At 40.8% G+C, this 22,431-nt stretch overlaps 2 protein-coding genes across 4 annotated transcripts in view; both read left to right on the forward strand.

Moving 5' to 3' along the window:
* LOC138583866 (exostosin-1a-like) overlaps nucleotides 1-7,918 on the forward strand; it is a 39,335-nt gene extending 31,417 nt beyond the window's left edge. For both annotated transcript variants that reach the window (XM_069655913.1, XM_069655914.1), the window contains 7 exons: nucleotides 471-603; nucleotides 1,516-1,634; nucleotides 2,639-2,734; nucleotides 5,319-5,408; nucleotides 5,614-5,774; nucleotides 5,898-6,069; nucleotides 7,621-7,918. In XM_069655913.1, the coding sequence (XP_069512014.1) occupies nucleotides 471-603; nucleotides 1,516-1,634; nucleotides 2,639-2,734; nucleotides 5,319-5,408; nucleotides 5,614-5,774; nucleotides 5,898-6,069; nucleotides 7,621-7,806 (957 nt within the window). In that variant the 3' untranslated portion in view covers nucleotides 7,807-7,918. The remainder of the gene's footprint in view (nucleotides 1-470; nucleotides 604-1,515; nucleotides 1,635-2,638; nucleotides 2,735-5,318; nucleotides 5,409-5,613; nucleotides 5,775-5,897; nucleotides 6,070-7,620) is intronic.
* Nucleotides 7,919-14,723: 6,805 nt separating this feature from the next.
* On the forward strand, nucleotides 14,724-22,118 carry LOC138584635 (double-strand-break repair protein rad21 homolog A-like). Of its 2 annotated transcripts, none has more exons than XM_069656916.1 (14): nucleotides 14,724-14,845; nucleotides 16,290-16,480; nucleotides 16,680-16,809; nucleotides 17,001-17,100; nucleotides 17,256-17,362; nucleotides 17,594-17,791; nucleotides 17,909-18,034; nucleotides 18,220-18,345; nucleotides 18,992-19,215; nucleotides 19,753-19,906; nucleotides 20,055-20,200; nucleotides 20,371-20,547; nucleotides 20,821-20,904; nucleotides 21,157-22,118. In XM_069656916.1, exons 2-14 carry the CDS (start codon nucleotides 16,337-16,339, stop codon nucleotides 21,346-21,348), a joined length of 1,908 nt encoding a protein of 635 aa, XP_069513017.1. In that variant the 5' UTR covers nucleotides 14,724-14,845; nucleotides 16,290-16,336; the 3' UTR covers nucleotides 21,349-22,118. The 2 variants fall into 2 exon arrangements, with proteins under 2 accessions (XP_069513017.1, XP_069513018.1); XM_069656917.1 differs by having other exon boundaries at nucleotides 16,294-16,480.
* Nucleotides 22,119-22,431: the final 313 nt, after the last annotated feature.

Genomic DNA, 22,431 nt, shown 5'->3' on the forward strand with positions numbered 1-22,431 from the left:
TTGCTCCTTTAATGGAGTGGCCAATGTAAAAAATATTTTAAAAAAACCAATAACATCTTTCCAAAAGGAAACGGTTAAAGGACAATTAAATAATAGGACAGTAATTTGTTGTTTATGACAAGACATGCCAGCAAATATGAAATGTCTGACTTCATTTGTATTCTGGAGGTTTTTTGTTTATTTGAAGTGACTTGCTGTGTCAGTTGTTAATTTGAGAGAAGATGTGTTTCTAAGCAGCTTATTAGTCTGGCATAATTATTGCTTGATTTGAAGTGTATGGACATGGAAGATATTGGCCTTAAGCTCATTTCCTACTTAAATCCTACTGACAGTTCCCATTAGTTACACAAAGAATGCATCTTGGGCTTGTTTAACTTTTTTGGAGTCACATAAAAACAATTTATTTTAATTAATTGACCACTTTACAGAAAACATTAACATGCATCTCCTCCGCTCCCCTGTTTATGCAGATCATCCAGGACCGGGTGCTGCGGCACACCTCCAGGAGTAGCCTGATGTGGAACAGCCTGCCTGGAGGCCTTTTCACCCTGCCTCAGTACTCTACACACCTGGGGGAATTTCCCTTCTACTACGCTAAGCTGGGTCAGTTCATCATTCATGCATATGCTGCTGTTTGCTACGAACAGCGTTAATGGCACACCCTGAGGTTTGATTTCCATCACACAGCTCTGGAACATCTGGCGTGTGGCAGCTGTTGAAAACTCATAAACTAACAAGCGATTCGCTGACATTGCCACAAGTTATGCAGTCTATCTTTATTAATTCATGATTTGTCACAGAGAAGCTCACCAGTTAGACCTGCCATGTCGTATTTCTGCTTGATTAATTGGCCAGACATGTGGCTTGTTGCTGACTTCGGGATTTGGTTAATTGGCACCTTTCTCCTTTACAAGCCCTAAAAGACCTTTTCTGTTACCCTGTATGTCGAGTAAACATGGATTGAAGTTAACAAGCTCAAACTTAGAGATGTTAGAAATTGTGATAGTAAAGAGGAATTACAGTAATTGTAAACTACCTATAGAAAATATAACAAGTGATAGTACTACGTGACCAAGAGAGATTCTGAGGATCATTCGGGTCATCTTGTACACTGCCAGTTCAAGGTGGGATTATTGCGCCTCTGTTATGTTCCATCTTCTATGTAAAACGCACAGAGGCGTAATGAGCCGGCATCAGAGGTAGTAACAGAGGTGCAGTGTGTGTGTGTATTTGAAGCATGCGCTATTTGCGCACATTTTGTTTTCAGAACGCCGGAACGCTTTGTAAAACACACACTGAGGCAGCTTCACGCCGGTGTTGCTTGGTCCAATGTAAAATGACAAAGGTGGAATGACGACGGAGCTTCATTACGGCACTGAGGCGGAACCACGGTGTAAAAAGGGCTAGTTTTAAGTGACTAAGCGAGATACAGAGGATCATTCTGGTGCTCCAAATCTGACCTGACGGATTGAAATTGCTTCTTTTCTAACCTCGATGTGTCCTGACTGTTTACAGGTATTAAGCCGTACACCAAGTTTACAGCGATCATTCACGTGGTGACCCCGCTGGTCTCCCAGTCCCAGCCAGTCATGAAGCTGCTTGTGGCTGTGGCCAAATCCCAGTACTGTGCTCAGGTAATTCAAAACACAGCTAACTACATGATGCACCTGACACAGTTGCGATCATATTAACATGCTGATATGGTGAGAGCAATGTCCCATTAAACTGAAATATCATGAACTAATTACTCAGATGTTTTAAGGTGTTAGACAGAAAGAGGGCAAAACAGCTTTGGCAGGAAAATGTCTGTTAGTCTTTACGTCAGAATTATTTTTAGGTTTATTACATCTGGTTTTGGCTTAAAGCTGTTTTTGAAATACATTTTACTTCATGCCGGGGATGAAGGGAGGCTTTAATAATAATTTCCAAACCTTCCAGCCACAACACATCCCCCATGACACTCCTCTCTCTGCTGATATTATAATAACACTTCTGCCCGCTGAAGAAAATACAGGAAATTATCACCTGCAGAACAGTTTAATGCACGGCTATTCAGCTGCCAAATATAATAACCCTTATATCTTAATATTCATGTTCATAGATAAAAAAGAGTTAGAGATATAACTGGTGACCACAGTGGGAGAGGTAGTTTGCCCTTTCACTACTTTATGGTCTCTGTTATGGTGTAGCAGTGGATTAATGTGCACAATAAAGACGTTGTTGTTTTAAGGGAGATTTCTATACAGTACACATTATTCTGCCCTTTTGCAAAGTCAGCAAAAATGTGAGTTCAGTTTTTGTTTAAAACTGTATAGTTAGCCTGAAGGTCTAAGCACATTTTGTTGGAACATTTACAGTGATAAAGTGTGATGCTGTCACATAATGTAGCTCTCATAAAGGGTTGGTGACAGCTCTGAAAATAGATCTACAGCAGAGTTATTACCATGTTTTCTTCCACATGAATATGGATTAAATCAAACTGGCTTTGAATTGAAACAAGGCTTTATTGTAGGTTTTTATATACACAGTATTACTAAGTCAGTCCTTAGTGTACATGCATATACTGAGTTGGCAGATGAATATGAACACGGTGTGTTCAGAGTGATGACTAAACCTTACCTGTGTTGCCTTTGTGCAGGTGATAGTCCTGTGGAACTGTGACAAGCCTCTTCCTGCCAAGCACCGCTGGCCCGCCACCTCGGTCCCTGTCATCGTCATAGAGGGAGAAAGCAAGGTACACTTCTCTCATTCAGTACTGTCACAGCAACCATTTCATATTCAATGCAGATTGAAACATGTGAAACTGCAGGCGTTACAAAGTGTCTTTGGAAGAAGGCATCAAACGCTGTCATGTTCAAGCTTAAGGTCCATTTTTACTTAAAGGAGGTCAAACACTGAAGATTTTTAATTTGTGGTTGACAGTGTTAGATCTTTCTTGGTTTAAGTTTGTAAAAGCTAAATGAGATAAAAAAAATAAAAAGTTGGTTATTTAAATCCACCAACTTGCTGCCGGAATATGGATGACTCTTTGGTAAAGGCACAGCCGACTCAAGGCATGGACGATACAGGCACCACGTTCCGCAGAGCCTCAAACGTTCTGAATGTAGCCCTGAGTGCAGTGTTAAATATAAACCTACTGCCAGATTGACACCTTAATTCCCAACTTCAGTTCTCTCTGCTCCGCAATCTGTCGCTCTGCCCATCTGTTAATAGAGGGGAGGGTAGGAAGACTGATCACTGGCAGCAGTATCTGCCAATGCCAATCAGCGATCACAGGGTCTATTTGAAGCCTTGGATAGACTGTGTAGCACTATTTATTCTTTTAACATTATCTATTTATTTATTTGACAACATTGTATATAAAGTTTTAAAATTAAGAGATAAGAAAGAATCGTGAATTGCCAATTGTTTGTTGCACATTAGTCCCGCTCTTGGCACTCAAGAATAACGTGCACTTTTTCCTTCGGGATCCCCCATGCTCGGAACATGTCACTGAATGCAACTGCAAGAGCCTCTGCGGTGTGTGACCCGCAGAACTAAATATACTGCGCAGTTAGCGCAGGCTCAACATGAGCATGGGACACACACTCAAACTCCAACTGTCACACAGTGACACTTATTGAAGTGGTGATGTCCTTCATAAGGCTATCTATATGAGTATAGACCGTTTGGCATTACTGCGGCAGGGATACATCTGTCAGAGAGAAACGTGGATCCATGAATGAGTCATCAGAACCCCTTGTCTTCCACAACCGACAGCGAAGGCAAATTAAGTCCATTATTTTGATAATTTGATATTTCTTTTGGATTCTTGCTGTCCTTGTTGTCATTGAAATATCTCTGTTACAGATGATTGAGTGAGTTGCGCCAGAGTTGCTGATGCCAACTGCTCTCTCTCCTCCTTAGTGCCTCTTGCTCACTTTGAATACGTCATATTGTTGTCATATTCTTTGACGTGACTCACCCTCAATAATGAGGTTCATGGTGTTGAATGTTTTTGATTGCATTCCCTCACGAGGTACTTCCTTGGAACACACCTTGCAAATTATTATAATTATTATCTTGTTCAGACACCTGATAAAACTGCAAGACCGGTGAAGCCGTTTTAGTGTTGCTCAGATCGTCTGATCGGCTCTTATGATCGACCTTTAAAACAGACCACAGATCAAACAAGTTAGAACGAATATCGGCTAATCACGATCGGTGGCTGATCAATCGGAGCAACCTTCATACGAAGAAAAACCTTTTTGATATTACAATAAACTAATGGTAATTCATGAATTTAACTTTTTTTCTAGTCAATAAATGTTAAATAATAGTAGTTGAGGAACACATTTTTAATGTTTGCAGGATTTCTTTGTGCGTCATAAAAGAGTGCATAAAATTTGCATCAAAATAGAGATTTTTTTACCCCAAAAAATCTAAGGCCCCACAATATCATCATATCCTAACACACGTCAATCTTTTTTGAAATATGAAATCTGTGATGCAAAATAGCAGCAATATATATATTTAAAAAATTGTATATTAGAAAAACTGTTATTATATATTTTCAGCTGTAGGGTGCCAAATCCTTAAACTGCCTCGGGCACCAAAATGGCCAGAGTAAAGGCAACAGTGGAAAGAGTGTCTGAAATGTACCAATCAGTTAAACCTACTGTATTGACAATTAAACATAGTGAATAAGCACTTGCTTTAAAGGGCAAAGAGGATCTTAAGGACAGTTGCAAAAGCTGCTACACAGCTGGGTCACTGCAGACCAGCAGCATTTGTCACCGATAAAACCAGTTTGTCAATCAGCACTCTTATGCTGCACATGAGTTTTTAAACCACTTAAATACAACTGGTTTCTGGTCAAATACAATTATTTTATATGTGCGGGCGGTTTCTGGCTAACAAGTCGTTGATGTCTCAGATGGAAAGCCTTACAGTATACTCCCAAAAATAACTGGCATTTTGTTCAGTGTGCGTGTGTTTCTGTGCCAGAAAGCAGAGGCTGCAGGGTTCATCAGGGAGGGAAACCACTCTGCTGCTTGTAGATTTCTATCTGTGGTTTTATTTCATCAGTGGAATGCTGTATTCCTGCTGTCATCTGTGTTATATCAGCTTGTATGTTTGTCTGTCTCTGCTGCTAAATGAAACAACTCTGTAGCACACAGACATGAAAGGACGTGTTATGCTGCTTGTCAGGCAGATGTACCTTGCTTGTGCACATATGGACACTGTTTATACTCTGATTATTTTTAGCTGCATGGTAAAACTATTCACTCCCTTTCAGCAACTCGTCACATCTGCTTGTCTGTCTGTGTTTATGCTAGGTGATAAGCAGTCGTTTTCTGCCCTACGACACCATCCCTACTGATGCTGTTCTCAGTCTGGATGAGGACACCGTGCTCTCCACCACAGAGGTCAGACAACAATACAAGAAAACTACAGCAAACATTTACAGTCTATTAAATCAATAGTACACTCTGCAGGAGTTCTTTTTAATAAGTGTTCAAAGACTATTATGTATCCATGTATTTCTTTGGTTCCTGTTCCCTGGACCTGTGTGTTTGTGGTGTCCTGGCCTCATGTCCCCTGCCTCTTTGTTTCCCTCTGCTCTCGCTCCAGGTGGACTTTGCCTTCACAGTGTGGCAGAGTTTCCCAGACCGCATCGTTGGCTACCCGGCTCGCAGCCACTTCTGGGACAGCAACAAGGAGCGTTGGGGTTACACTTCAAAATGGACCAACGACTACTCCATGGTTCTGACCGGGGCTGCCATCTATCACAAGTACGGACACATTACTGATTTTTACTCCGCTCTGGATATTTATCCCATTTCACTTCTTTCCACTGATTTGTTTCCCCTTTACTTCAACACTAATGCATGCACTCTCTCTCGTTCCCCCTTTAGATACTACCACTACTTGTACACCACCTACCTTCCAGCCAGTCTGAAGACCATGGTGGATCAGATGTCAAACTGCGAGGACATTCTGATGAATTTCCTGGTGTCCTCTGTCTCTAAACTACCACCCATCAAGGTCACCCAGAAGAAACAATACAAGGAGACGATGATGGGACAGGTGAGGCAGAATATTCGCGCCTGAAGTGAAGCAGGAACTGTTGATTACTAATCTATTTCATGGCTCTCAGGGGCAATCAGTGTTGCCACTACTTTTTACTTCCTAGTTTTTGTGAGTGCGATCATCTATGCAAAGTGAAATCCAAAGTAGAAGGTTAAATTGATTGCCATTCTTTCATTGTTAGGGGAGTTGATGTGTGAAGTGAAACACCTTAAAGGTGCAGAAAATCAGTACAGTTGCAATTTCACACCAAGACAATTCAAGCACGTAAAGGAAATAGTTTTATTTGTGGAAGGAGAAAACACAATACGTAACACTTCTTTTTTTTTTGCAATTTCCCCTCAGGGCTTCTTTCTTTTTTCACACATTCTGGTAGTTTCTCTTTTAAACTTGCCAAAACCTGCATTTTAACTACTGAAATCCACATCGTCATTTATTATTATTCTAAATGACGTGGGTATTCGACTGTAGCTGTAGCTTATGGATTATTATTTTTTGCCTAAAGTTCATAAAATATTATTCATTAGCAATATCAATCACATTTGTCATTTAAGATATGTCAAAAGTAGAAATAAGCGCCACGGCACTTTGGGCCGGGTTTACAATAGGGCTGTATGGTTGGGGCGGCCACACCCTCTGCCCCCGTGGCTGGTCTACTACAGGCTTCATTATGAGTGCGCTACACTTTTTTCTTTTTTGTAGTTCTTTTTTTTTATAGAATATTCGAGTATTGATATGCCTTCTATGCCTTCAAATGCCCATCCCTACTTTAGACACATTACACCACTTATACCCGAATAGTGTAACGGTAGTTAAGACATTTTTCATTTGTGCCGTAAATTCACAAACAACAGCCAGTAGTCAAATAAAATAAATAGCCGAGGGCGTGGTCGTGGTCGGCACAAACAAATAAAATAAAAAGGCCGGCCCCAAACACAGGCCGGGAAAAAAAGTTAAAATGTATTTCTGAATTATTTATGAGTGATGAATCTTTTTTAAATTTACAAATATTACCCAATAATCATACAATCATGTGACTTTTAACAAATCAACACTTTGTTGTGGTGGATTACTCATCTAAGTGTTAGTAAACTGGTTTAGTCACTGCGGGTGCAATCTAACCAGAGCGGCAACCACCGTCATAAAGACTTTCTGTCCCGCGTGCTGCATTCTGCATTGTTACAGGAGAAGAACCCGTTTTTCTTGTGATTTACTTTAATTAACGGGTCCTTTGTCGGAATTTCAACATCACGATGCAGATTAGTAAAAAATAAACTGCAAGCTTTTTAACGGCCTGTCTCTAACATAAGCCTACTTCATATAAAAGCCTGGTACCCTGTGCAGCTGAGGTAAATCAAGGCCCCGCCCACTATGGGAGAATTGTCGGTAAATTTGAACAGAAATTAGTTTCCCTGCTATATGACCTTCACTAAAAAAACCTTGTGAATAATCGCAGCAGGCTCTGAAAGGTCAGAGGAATTTGTGATGCATTATTCATTTAGTCTGTCCCTCTCTTCCTCACACTCCCACGTATCTCTCTCTCCCCTCCAGAGCTCCCGGGCGTCTCGCTGGGCCGACCCGGACCACTTTGCCCAGCGTCAGACCTGCATGAACAAGTTTGCCAGCTGGTTTGGCACCATGCCCCTGGTCCATTCTCAGATGAGGCTGGACCCTGTGCTGTTCAAAGACCAGGTGTCCATACTGCGGAAGAAGTACAGGGACATCGAGAGGCTATAACCCTCCGGAGCCCCCCCACGCTCTCTGGACACAACAAAGACGGAGTGAGGGAGGGGGGGGCGGGCATGTAAGGAAACGCGGAGCCTTTCCATGATTGCATGGAGCGGATCAATGGAGAAGCAAATGGGATTTGGTACAGGGGGGGAGGAGGGGGGAAAACTAGAACAGATGTGGAGGACGCCACATTCACCGCTCTCCTCTGTTGTATCGTCCTTTATTTCTCCTTTCTCTTGTGTGTGTTGGGCTGAGCACACAGCTCCCACTCTATACACTACGACTACCACCAACTGAAGGACACCTGATAACTTTAAAACTGCTCGACTTTAAACTGAAGTGGTGAAAGTCAGTTGGAAATCCCAGCTTGCTGCTTCAGTGTCCCATCAGTGGCAAACTGCTGAAAAAGACTTTTTTCCTGCTCTGTACACTCTGCACAGGTCCCAGACAGTTTTTGCTGACAGAAATTTATGACTATGAAGAGGATAACACTATTTTGGATTGTGTCTAGCTATTTTTTTTATACAGTGAACGAATGGCCAGCACTACTCTCTCTGTATTGTCTTAATTGAAACCAATAGCGGGTCGGCTGAGGAGAGGAACGACATCCCCTCAACCACAGTTTTTGTGATCTGATATTCACAGTGCCTCAAGTTTATCTAACGGCGTTGGGATCCGGGAGTCTGAGAAAAAGACGCGGTGCAGAATGAGCACCGTGATCTTGCTGCTTTATGTTTTGTTTTATTCATGATTTGTGATTTTCTTTACGATTGACGGGATAATGGATCTGGTAGTGAATTCTTCAGGTCAGCATTCCTCGCAAAAGGTGTAATGCAAATTATTTTTTACGCGATAAACAAACAAATTGTTATTATGTGCCATTTTGAACATTTCCTTCCTGGTTAAACCACATCAGTCTTGCATAACAAGTCAGTTAATCTTCTTTGTGGGAATCAATATCCACGAGAGCTAAATAGAAATACACGCAAATACATGGAAATCCCTCTTTATTTCACAAAGGAATCTGTTAGCGTCTCTTTTATCGCTCTTAAACCCTTATGTGATGAGCTAGAATTGGTACTTGATTATGTGCTGGCCTGAAGAACAGTAGATGATCACAAGAATTGCCTTGATTAAGGAAGGCTGAACTTGCCAATCGCACCTACAAATGGTCTGTTTGAAACAAAAACTACTGTGAAAACCAGGGAGTGGTTCTGTTAGCAAGGGATATTTATGTACGGTCATAGAGTTTCATTTTGTCCAGTGACAAGTTTGGCATTAGTCTTTGCTGACACGTACTTGACACGAGCTAACACTTGCTTTCATCTAAGAGCGTCGAACAGTGCTTGATGCCGTCATTTTAAATGGTCTGTATTCTCCCCCCTTGTTATGAACAAATACGAGTGTTGTAACACTGCTAAAAAAGCACAGGGAAGACATCTGCTGCCGAAGGGGACATATGCTCTAATAAGTAATCATTGTCACTTGTGGTGTTTCGTCAACAGAAATGTGTGTAATTAGAAGCCTTTCAAATTCCAGCATATTTGCAAAACGCCAATTTGTGTCTCTGAAAATCACAGATTTAAGACAGCTACTAATCTCTGAGAGATTCTGATTGGCGGTAATCTGTTGTGATTGGGCCATATTGAAAATTTGCAATGTAAAAACCGAATGTTGAAGTATGTTTCACAGTTCAGTTTTAACATCTTCCTCAACATCTCATTAAATCCAAATCTGTACATTGATTGCCAAATGTCAGTGCAACATACGATGGGGTTTGTTGCAGATGCATCGATAAGTGTTTGGTTTTAAGAGCAGTCACCCTTCACTTCATATGTCATATCCGGTGGTCTGAGACATACTTTGATGCATCCAGAATGTGCACTTGTGTTGTTTAATCACTGTGCATGAAGAATCCCTGTTTAGCCAGCAGCTTGTCTAAACCTCACCTGCCCTGACGCCTCCTCTGAAAGCCTCGGCTTCATGTTTGTGGGAGATAAATAATCTTTTTGGCAAGCTTCACCATTCTGTACCCTGCACCCCAGTATGTGCCAATGGAAGTGTATTTCCTGTCTTCATAAGAACGTACAATATGTGAGAAAGAGAAGGAGAGAGCGTCTCAGCAGAGACGTGTGCTGCGTGGTGTTTTTCCACTTCTGAGAATGTGCTATCAGCTTTACAGCAAACAAACAATCCTAGTATTACTAAACACAACACTATCAAGACAACTGAACGTGGGCGTAAACAGAATCACATTTCAGAAATGACCTTGGTGCAATATGTAGGATGACATTTTCTCTATCTGTGTTGTTTCTCCTTCCTGGTGTTGTTGTTTCAGAGGGCAGGGGTTATATATTGATGTGCCTTCAGAAGAAAAACGTTTATTAGTTTTTTCCATCTGCCTTGTGCAGGAAACAGGTCCCTGTTTTCATTTCAATGTGGATTATTTGTGTTTTCTGTATCAACACATAATGGCTCCCTCTAAATGATATTGTTTAACACTGGAATGCTACTAAGACCTATCACACATCTCATACTGACATTCCTGCCTTTTCTGTTGTAGGAACAGTTTGTTTTTTTTACACGTACTGCCTTGTATTACTATACTTGCGAGGTCCCTCTCACTGGTTGTCTCAAGTATAGCAATACATGTAACATACACTTAATTCTCCCATGCAAAGTATTTATCAGACAGGATCGTGTCTCGGTTGAATCTATGCCTGCTTCCTTCACTCTCTTCCGTAATTGCAGACCTAATTTTATAGAGATTTAAAATGGAAAGATAGAGGAAAAATCACATTTTTGTAAAAGAATTTTATAAAAACAAAGAAAAAAATCGATAAATAAAATGTTTGATATAATTTGATTGTTGTTTTGTCTGTTTATTTTCCTCTGATTGTTTCTAAACTACTACTCGACAAATTTGCAGTCTCCTTTTCAAACGAACACTTTGATGAATACAATTACATAATAAAAAATCTGCCCTACAGAAGATCCACGTACAGTAGTTCCCTTTTTTCCCCATTTCACTTCATCATCCCTCTTGCTCTCTGACCTGCTGGCAACACATTTTCAGGCTTCCCAAACACACTTAGCGTGTTGGGCTTTTGCACGGAGCCCACTGAGGGAGAGCCAAACTAAATAATACCTTCAGCTTCCTCCTCGTGTGTGTATGTGTGAACCTCATCCGATGCCAAGAAACTGCTGTGTTTACATAAATCTGTGTCAGGATGATTGGTTTAGACACGCTGCATAAATAACAGCATCTATCCAGGATGATCCCATGGTGCATGAGAGCTGCCAAGTCAGCTGGAGCAACAGCTACAGGAGAGATAGCTACCCCCCAAAACACACACATACACACAAAACTAGGTTAAACTCTGAAAGCAAAAAGATGTACGGTATGTAGAAGCTGGACTCACGCCTGCCGAGGTAAATGATCTAGTGTGGGACCAAAAGGAAAGCCATGCGGACAGTTACACCAAGACCACATCCACTCGATTCATCTGTGGACCAAAACAGGCAGAAACATACAAGATCCAGATGTGCTGATGCTCTGTTGCATGGAGGTTTTTTTTTATAAATCAGAGTGAAACTTAAATGCATCGCCGGATCGTCCAATGCTAAAAGCCTTTATGATTTAATACTATGCTAATCAGCTCAACGTCTCTAAATCCTACAGATGAGATATATATCTGCACTGGAGATGGATCTCAGCGTGCAAGGAGTCGGAGCTCTTACCTACTGTTTGATTTAACAAAGAGACTTGAGGCCAAGATTGATAAGATTTCTGTCCCTTTATCTTATTTTTACTTCAGATATTATTGCAGCCCCTTTAAAGACAGAATTGGTAATATGAAAGGAATGTTAAAGTTGCTTTTGGTAATTGATTTATAGTCTTACTCCCTTGGTATGTGGGAAATTGTGTCTTTCTTGTGGCATTGATGTTTCAATCCTTCAACCAAAAGACATGGTGATATTTTGTCACTTACTAATAGTCTCTGAGGTGTTCATACCAATAACAGCAGAGGATGTACTTCCTGTGGCAGCTGAGGAAGTTCAACCTGCCAAAGACAGTGATGGTGCACTTCTACACCGCCATCATTGAGTCCATCCTCACCTGCTTCATCACCGCCTGGTGCGCTGCTGCCACTGCCAAGAACAAGGGCAGGCTGCAGCGTATCATCCGCTCTTTAGGGAGGGTGATTGGCTGCAATCTGCCATCTCTCTACGGCCTGTACACCTCCAGGAAGATTGTGGCCGACCCCTCTCACCTCGGACACAGTCTCTTTGAGACCCTCCCCTCTGGCAAAAGGCTGCGCTCCATCAGGACCAAAACCTCCCGACACAGGAATAGTTTCTTCCCCTCTGCTGCCAGCCTCGTAAACAAGGCCCCAGCCCCACCTCACCCCCCAACATGACATGGACTCTCATCCTTACTTAACATTGTGACGTTGTTAACTCTTCTTATAGTCTTAATCTTATTCTACTTAAGTTTATTGACAGCAGGACTACTATTGTTTAATAGCTTTTTACTTACATCTACTTCTGTGTTTTGTTTTGCACCTAAACACCAAGTCAAATTCCTTGTATGTGTAAACCTGCTTGGCAATAAACTTAACTCTGATTCTTATAAAGCCTTTGAATTAAATTCAAAAATTGAATTGAACTAGGCACAAAGGCAGAAAATTATTGATTGCATTTAACTGCATGTGCACCTGAACGTCACAGAGCCTCATAGAAAAACAGTTTAGTTAATTTGGAGCAGAAGGCGCTCCCTGTGGCGACCTAATTGAATACATTAAGATTAGTTTTATTATGGCACTATTAGCCAGAAACAATTAATTTCCCAGGATTAAAGGCATCTTATTCTTCCATCCGTTTTTGCCTGGATAGAAATCTGCTGCTACTTTTAGCCCACGCACATGTCCCCTGAGTGTGTTTGTGTGTACATGTAACACAGCTTCAGTAAATTTCCTTTCATACGGCCGTGCAGATAATAATATACTTCTGTTTTAGGTATGTAGAGATAAACAGATGTTCAGGCTTTGTGACGCACGCGGCGCACGTCAGCAGGAGAGCACCAGTATTGGAGTGGTTGGGTTCTCTGATGCTGTTTAGATGCATAACAGTCACATGATATCAGAAAGCAATCAGCTATCTGGATAAAATTATCTTGTTTAACAGATGGCGCCCCAAAATTGTGTCGCCATCCACACATGGCTGTGCAGCACTGTGTTATAATGAGTCATTACAGTGTATGCTACACAACACATTAGATATCTATACAAAAATAGCTTAATTCAATATAATCATTAATCGGAGATGCAACATTTTTAATTGAAGCCCATTTTAAATGTATTGTTGCCCCTATTACATCTGTGAGCTGTAATCATGTTTAGTAATTTGCCATAGATCAATAATTTATCAATCTCACATTGAGCTGTTTGTGCGACGATGCAACATGCATGAGACTGATGATCTGATTTTGGAGCACATTTGCACACATTTAAATACATTTAGTAAATTACTCCCTCAGTAAGAGTTAATCATTTGATTGTGATGCATCACGCAGCTCAAGTGCTCCGTGGCTTTGCTTTGTTTTCCAACTGTTTTGTCACTGCTGATATCAAGCGTAAGAGTTCATTAAATGCGACCTAAATGCGATCTGATAAATCGATTCACAGATCAAGCTGATGATAAGAACTTAATTGAACATTAATCTAATGATGTGAGAGAAGTGCCTCAGTTATCTGCCAGCCATCCTCATACAGTGACATGGAGACCTGCTGCTCGTAAATCATAAACATGCTCCACTGGCAGCAGTTCAGTTTGAACTGCAACAGATGCTGTGGCCTATGAGACAAATCTGCTTTACTGCATACCAATTTTGCGATTTGATTGTAGATGAGTCAGTCTCTCTGTCAGGCATGTTTACCTCCTCTCTGTATCTCTGTAATAAACTGTTTAGGAAATAGTTTTTTTGTTATTAGCAGGTGAGCAGTTGCCTGTTGAACACAGCTGGTGAATTTGAATGATTCCCTTCTTTTTATGTAAATAGTGTGTAACCCTTCCTTTTTTTTTTCTCTTTACACATTTCCATCAGATTTAATTATAACATAAGGGTAGACAATAGCTTTATTATATCTGAGTAAGACAGCCTGCACCATAGCAATACCCTGCACCTGAGACCCCTGAATGGAAAGCTATTGATGTTAATAATTGTACCTGTGCATGTGACATGTCAAAATGTCTGCTGTGAAAAAGAGTTTCAGGTCACTCTGTTGATGTACAGGACGTGAGTCACAATAGCAATGTTACAACATTGGTTCTGTTGTTTTCAAAAGACTGGGGGCCAGATGGGACAAATAGAGAAAGGAGCAGAGTAGGCACACACACTCAATGAACCCCTGAAGGAAAAAGGACTCTAATGATAATATAATAATATAATAATGTAATACTACTACTATTATTACTACAACTACTACTACTACTAATAATAATAATAATGGATAAGATAGAGAAAACGAACATGTATCTTAAATGTAAACAAATATTACAGGGAGGTAGAGGTGTTAATGTACTATACATACAGACAAAGTGCTGATAATAATAATAATAATAATAATAATAATAATAATAATAATAATAATAATAATGATAATAATAATCATCATCATCATCATTACCAACAAGTGCATATCTACGTTAATATAAAACAACACGGTATATTTTTATCATCATATTTATTGATTCTGTCAGGCACCTCCACTGTCTTTGCTGAGCACTGTGCCACAGCGCCCCCTATCTCCTCTTGCGGCTCACAGCAGGCTGTCTGTCAGTGTCCGCCTCCATGGTCCGCCTCAGCAGACTCCTCCTCCGCCATTTTTGACTGTAAACATCCTGCCGATTTTAAAAGGACAGCGCTGAGCGGGAGGAAGGCGACTGGCGCCATCTTGGCAGTTTTAATGAGTACAACAGGGGAGAATTCGCTGGGAGATATAACATAATAATTGGAAATTTCACTCTTAAAGGGGAACCGTCGGTAAGTGTGTTTGCATGTCAAATATTTTCGCGTAGTTTAGTGTTTTGTATGAGACGGAATTAGCATGCACGTTTGTGTTTATTTGCTGCGGCCTTCATTGTACCAGCAGCCGTTAGCCACCAGCTAACTATACAGTTGTGTTGATGGAGGAAAAAAGTATGAGCAGGATTTGATGGGTGCCTCATTACTCCGTGCTTTACTTTCTCTTTGTGGCCGAATTGCGTTTTTTTCCACCACTTTAATAAGCTCTATGCTTTCTTCTCGGAAGTTACAATGATATTAACCTCTGCTTCATACTCAAAGCACACGATTTCAGTGCTCCTTTTGTAGTTAGCTAGCGGCTAACATAACGTTCATTTAGTTCGTCCCACTTGATGGCGCCGACTACTTACTGGCGTAGACCAACCCCTTGGCGCTTTTAACGTATTACCATGTATTAAGAGCATACACAGCCACGCAAATGTAACTTTTAGCTGACCTATGTATTTATGCAGATTAAGAATTCATGATTCATTGAAGCAAAGTACGGGGACAGTGTCGGGTACATTTGGTAAGTTAGCGTCAAACATGTGGATTTTTTAATGTTTGCCTCCCGATTGGTAAATAGGCGGAACTTCAGTGTAATCGACGCCTTTTCTGACAAAATATAATTTTTCTCAATACCCAGCCCTTAGTTTGTGTTCAATTAACCAGCTACGTTCACGTTGCAGTTGATTGGATCAAAAATGCCAACAAACAAAAGACGTAGCCTATTTCAATCGACCCTTATTGATTTTAGCCTCAATGTTAGCCCCAACAAGCCTCCAGCATAACATTACTGTAAATTAATTTAAAAAGTTTCTTTGTCAAATACTTTACAGGTTGATAGTTATTAAAAACAAAATTGTCCTATATAGTATCAAGGAATCTGTATTTAGAGTGGAACTGGACTTTATCTTTTATACCAAGAAGGAAAATAAATGATTCCCATCTTCAACGTTACATAAAATTCTAGATATGTAAACCTGAAAATGTTGTTATGGTTCATGTTGCCATAATATTTGGGCTTACTTCATTAGTCATTATTTGCATTTTTCTGAAAATCTGATATAGATGTGATTTCACTTCTGTTCTGATCAGTGTTGGACTAGCAGGATTTACAACTGCATTGCTTATAGCTGATCTCTGGCAATTTAAAGCACTATATTCAGTAAAGATAGGAGTTATTTCGAAACTAAAGTCAAACTATTCATTTGTTTAGAATTACCAAGTCTGGATTCTATGTATCACTTTGCAAACTTTTAGAGATATTGAGTATCATTTTGCTGATGTTATCTTAAAAAGTCTATATTATTTTCAGACTATTAAATTGCTTCTTCTTTGCTGCTAATTTCAGCGTTGCATTTTATTCCTACCTTTTTTTTTTCAAAGGCTTTTCCCTATACTAATGAATCTTATTTTCTAGGTAGACCATACAGCAGTGCGAGTGTGTGAGCAAGAGGAACCAGGGCAATGTTCTACGCCCACTTTGTCCTCAGCAAACGTGGGCCGCTGGCCAAGATTTGGCTAGCGGCCCATTGGGACAAGAAGCTGACCAAGGCCCACGTGTTTGAATGCAACTTGGAGAGCAGTGTGGAGAGCATCATCTCACCCAAGGTAATTAGACACAAGTTCAGCCTCTGCATGTTGGTGTTCCTGCTGCAGGACTTGTGTTCACTTTGCAGGTCTTGCTAAGATACCAAGTTTTTGCATTCTCAGTGTATGTTTGGTATTTGAAGATTATTATATCTAGTATTTGCTGAGAACATGAATTTTCTTTGATGCATGTTATTGGTTCCACCACATTTTCCTTTAGGTGAAGATGGCACTGCGTACATCAGGCCACCTGCTCCTTGGGGTGGTGAGAATCTACCACAGGAAGGCCAAGTACCTGCTTGCTGACTGTAATGAAGCCTTCATCAAGATCAAAATGGCTTTTAGGCCAGGTAAGTAGAATATATGAACGAATCAGTACTGGATTAATTGTAGTTTTTTCTTCTCAAGAGAGGAGTTTGTTTATTTTTTATTTTATGAAACAGTCATATGACTCAGTTGGTGACTTTGTATTAGTGTTCTAATGGGCTTGTGGAGAACAGTTGTGTGTTATAACAACGTCACTACTTGTGTGTGTGCTCAGGTGTGGTGGATCTACCTGAGGAAAACAGAGAGGCAGCCTACAACGCCATCACCTTACCTGAAGAGTTCCATGACTTTGACCAGCCGCTTCCTGATCTGGAGTAAGTTAAACTACATGTTGTGCTCTTGTGTCAAGCCCTCATTGTGTATTTAAAACACTTATAAGTTAATCAACACTGTCACTATTTGCTTGGGTAGGTCTGACTCATACAACCTTCTCTGATATCTGTTTTGATATCTGTGTTTTTCCAAATAGTGACATAGATGTGGCCCAGCAGTTCACCCTGAATCAGAGCAGAGTGGAGGAGATCACCATGAGGGAAGATGTTGGCAACCTCAGCCTCCTGCAGGATAATGACTTTGGTATGACACTATGCATACTGATGTTTACGGTCCTACAAACCACTATAAACCTATGAGAGGATTATGCTTTTTCACTGTAATAGTTAAATTCATCAGAAGTGTATCACACTGCAGAATCTTTTAAAATTGTGTGGTTTCTAGATATAACAATATATATTCTACCAGAAAGACAGAAATCAGTCTGAAAAGACTTGTTTATATTTCACAATAACAACCTGCTGTTCTCCTCAGCTGACTTTGGTATGGACGACCGGGAGATGATGCGTGAAGCCAGCACATTTGAGGAGGACATCATGCACGGTGCCACGGCCTCTAACCTTTTGCTAGAGGCTGAGCCTGGTCCTGCTAATCTCCCTGACAAGTCCAACCACATGGAGTACGATGGCTTTGGGGATGCCACCATTGGCAACAGTGAGGGAGGAATGCTGGGTAAGTAGTTTCAATATCTTACAAAAGACTTAATTGGACTACAGCTGAAGTCACTCTTGAGATATTTATCATTGAGGAATAAAGAATGATGTTAATCTTGATCCTCTTGTTTCCTAGTTGATAAGCTACTGAGCTCTGGAGACGGAGGTGGTATTTTTGATGACCCTCCAGCCATCACAGAAAGTGTCATGATGCCTCCCGATCATGGAGACGATGAGGACGACTTTGACAACCTCCAGTCACGTAAGTACACAAGTTCTTTTTCCTTATTGCAAAGCATTTGAAAGGGGTAGGGATAACTAATTTTTGTTATAACTCTCCATTATTTTATTTGTAAAGGTGTTTCATGTTTTTATTTTGTACATGTTTATGTGCAGAACAGCTTTAACTGCTTGTTCCCATTGTAATAACACATTTTGTGTTTGTAGCGGGTCCAGACAGCCCAGACTCTGGCCCAGCAGAGCCACTGCCAGCAATGGCTGACCAGACTGAACAGACCACTCTGGTTCCCAATGAGGAGGAGGCCTTTGCCCTGGAGCCCATTGACATCACTGGTAAGATTCCCGCTTACATTTCTTTAAGTATTAAAAGCTGTATTAAAAACATTCCTATCTTTTTACTTGTGTATATAAACCTGAATTAGTTCTTCTTCTCTATAGCATTTCTGCAGAAAGTCACGTTAAAGAGGGGGCATTATGCTGTTTCACATTTTGAGACTTCAGTATAATGTTACAATGTTGGATGTCCAGACTAAACGTGGGTGAAGTTTCAAATCTGTAGGTAAAAGTATGTTGGCGTAATCCCCAGGCTTCTCAGCTCAGTCTGCAGGCTGCTGTGAACGCCAGGTTTCACAGTTTTTTCTACAAGCTGCACTTTGTGATGTCACAAAATGCAGCCACAGCAGGCTTTGGAGAGCTGGCAAATCTTAAGAAAGTGGGCTTGTAGGGGCGGGGTTTCTTAAAGGGACAGAGCTGGCTGAGTCGTTTCAGGTAGAGGCTGTATGAGGGCCAGCACAGAGCGCCAGTGTGTGGTTTTTTTTAAACTGTAAATTATGCTAAGCTACTCCACAGGTATCACAGAGTAAAATATGAAGCTTGAAACTAGCATAATATCCCACCTTTTAAAGTGTTCATTCTCTAAATCCCTTACCATTTGCAACAAGCCATAAAGTATTAAGTTATTTTTTCTTCACGTCTCCAGTGAAAGAAACCAAGGCGAAGCGTAAGAGGAAGCTGATTGTGGACAGCGTGAAGGAGCTGGACAGTAAGACCATCAGGGCCCAGCTGTCCGACTACTCTGACATTGTCACCACCCTGGACCTCGCCCCTCCCACCAAGAAGCTGATGATGTGGAAGGAGACGGGAGGAGTGGAGAAGCTTTTCTCCCTGCCTGCTCAGCCCCTCTGGAATGCCAGGCTGCTCAAGGTAACTAACGCTTGTTAAGAAGATGCGCGTATTCGTGGATAAATATCAACACCTGTCAGCTTGTTACTATTTGAGAACATAATACAACTGTCAGCTGTCAGCCTGAAATCAATTTAACAATATTACCACTTGTGGAACGGTAATGAACAAGGCACACTGGAGGTCTGACTCTCCAAGCAGGTCAGACTCAGACACTGTTAAATGGAAGAGGGGAGAGTGGGTTTTTAATATTGTATCTTTCATTGACATTCTGCTCGGGTTGTAGGATTTCAAATGAGAACAATGAAAGAACAGGAGGTGGAGGAGTGATTGGTTTTCTCTTTTTCCTATCCTTTCACACCCACACGTTAACCCCTCCAGAATACTGAATTGAAAACGTGTTGATGCATAATTTAGCAGGCCTCTTTCCCTTTGTCTAGCATCAGTCCTTCCTACAGCCTCTGCATTTTTATTCTGCTCCTGGCTTTGCATAAAGTTTGTATTTTTTTATTAAACAAAACTTCCCTCCAAGTTTAACTGTTTAACCTCTGATGTCAGATGTTCACACGCTGCTTGACGCCTCTGGTGCCAGACGAGCTGAGGAAGAGGAGGAAGGGCGGCGAAGCAGACAGTCTGGATGAGTTCCTCAAAGAGCTGGAGAACCCAGAGGTGCCAAGAGAGGAGGTCATGAGTCAGCACAGAGATGTTATTGGTAAGCTATGCTAGAAGAGATGAGAGGAGGTCATGTCCCAATGCACACATGTCATCAGTTTTGTGAGAGGTTAAGAGACCAGACACTGAATAAGGGTGCGTTAGTTTTTATATTTAAACTTTTATATTCTTTTAAATCTGTCCCTCAGACCAGACTATCATGGAGGAGCCCAGTATGCTGGCAGCCTCTGCAATGGAGGGCAGCAGGACGACCCTGGATGAGACGGTCATGCCTCCCCCATCCACCCCCCGTGGTGTCAAACGCAAGACCCTCGACAAAGACGGCTCCCTTCCTGTGAGTACACATCACCTGTATTTTATTTTTCTATTGTCGATTTCTTGTGTTTTCTGAAGCACTAAACTTGGAAAATGTTCAACAATAAATCTAAAGTAATATGAAACATGATTAATCCAGTTGCCTGCGCTGTGTCATGACTTGGGTGTATCCTGCTTTCCATCTTTCAGATGGCTCCCTTGGAGCAGCAGCAGGTGACTGAGCGCTTGTCACAGAGGCTAGACATGCCTCAGGTGGATCTGCCCCCAGAGGAGAGCAGCCTCAACCTCACCCAACTTGTCCCTGAGCTCGACCTGCTCGGTGACGGCAAGGGCAAAGACAAGAAGGATGATAGTGATGAAGAGGAGGTAAGGGGGAAAACACTTTGCTTTGGCACACTCAAGGATTTGTAGTTTGTAGCATACATTATACAGTGACGTATTTTGTCAGATATGGCATGAAGACTGAAGAGAAATTACTATCAAGTACCTGCCAACCAAACAAAGAGAAATAGGAAATTAGTCAAGGACAATTACGGTGTAAAGGAAATTGTGTTCCGCTGAGATAGGCTTTAATTTGATTTGCTGTGATATAAATCTGGACCAGTTGATGCTCATGACTGTGTTGTCTTTGGTCCTCAGGAAGAGGAAGGCCAGGGCGGAGACCAGGATCAGGAGGAGAAGAGATGGAACAAGAGAACCCAGCAGATGCTGCACGGTCTACAGGTAAGAAAAGCTATTGCTGTATACAAGTATACTACTTTTATGTAGACTGAAACGGTCATTAAAGTACTTTATATCATTAGAATTGTGTACATATTTTGTTTTGATTTCAGAGATTTAAACTTTAGACAAACAGTTTTTGTTGTCTAGGTTTAAATAGCGAACAAAGAGAGATAAGCAGCACATAATTGCAACATTTGATTTATCACCAAAAGAGAGAACTCGCACTGACAAGCTCTGCTTCTATCCCCTCAGCGCGTCATGGCTAAGACTGGCGCAGACTCAATCAGCCTGCTTGAATTGTGCCGGAACAACAACAAGAAGCAGGCCGCCGCCAAGTTTTACAGTTTCCTGGTTCTCAAGAAGCAGCAAGCCATCGAGGTTACCCAGACTGAGCCCTACAGCGACATCATCGCCACCGCTGGACCAAGATTCCACCTTATTTAGACATCGGAAGAACAGACAAACACTCTGCTTGCAACAGACATACTTTTTTAATTACTCGACTTTTTTGCCTTTTTATTTTGTGTTTCCTGTCTGCCCATTTTTTCTTGGGAAGGGGAGGGAGTAGTGGGGAAGGGGTTGGGGACTTTTTAAAAAAACTGATTTTACTGTACTACAGATGGAATCATGCAGTATTCATTTGGTTAAAAAGGAGTGAGGAAGAATGTTTAACAACTATATTTATAAAGCAGCCTTTTTCAGTCACCAATTTGTAAGCTTGGCTTCATTTTGTTTTGTAAGTTAAATTTCCATTGTTTGCTCATTCCATAAGTTTTGTACCATTACCCCCCTCACACCTGAAATATTGCAGATTTTAGACAGAGCCCTGTATTTTCACACGGAAGCTTGTATTGACTCTGTACATGTTCTGGAAAGGTACTGTTTTATTGCTCGGAAGTGTAACCTATCCAACCCTCCCCCTGTTGCACTTGTACTCTCATGATAAACAAAAACATTAACAACAAATTGGTAAATCTTAACCTGGCATTAAATATCCTGTTTCAGATGTATAATTCAGGCAGTTTATCAGTTAAGTTTTATGTAAAAATTTTTGTACCTTTTTAAGTTTATGCTTATTCACCTTTTTGCATCATGTAACTAGGTAAAGTACTTGTTACAGTTAAGTTCAGTATCCCACCTTTTTAGTCTTCGGGTAACTTCTAGTTGTGATACATCTGTAAAGATTTGAAATAAAGTGTTTTAAGTATTTGGTATTTGGATGTTATTTCTTCTTTTATCATACCATTTTTAATAATAGCTTTTATAAAGTTAGATGATAAGGTAACATTGAATTAAAAGAAACAAAACCAAAACCCTACTTGATGATATGGAATAAGAGACAGTCACTTTTATACTGCAGGCCTAATTTCTAGTAATATTGGTTGTCAAGGCTGCAAATTAGTTTATGCTCACAGTACTTAAAAAAAGGAGCCTCCGTCCTCCTGTTTTCTACTTCAACAAACAAAAGTAGAAAATACTTATTTTGCCAGGTATGGTGGTAGTAGCACTTCAGGATTACAATTTATT

This window comes from Semicossyphus pulcher, unplaced genomic scaffold, assembly GCF_022749685.1.
Source record: "Semicossyphus pulcher isolate SPU_LCO1_2020_fin unplaced genomic scaffold, fSemPul1.0.p SCAF_9, whole genome shotgun sequence".
NCBI lineage: Eukaryota > Metazoa > Chordata > Actinopteri > Labriformes > Labridae > Semicossyphus > Semicossyphus pulcher.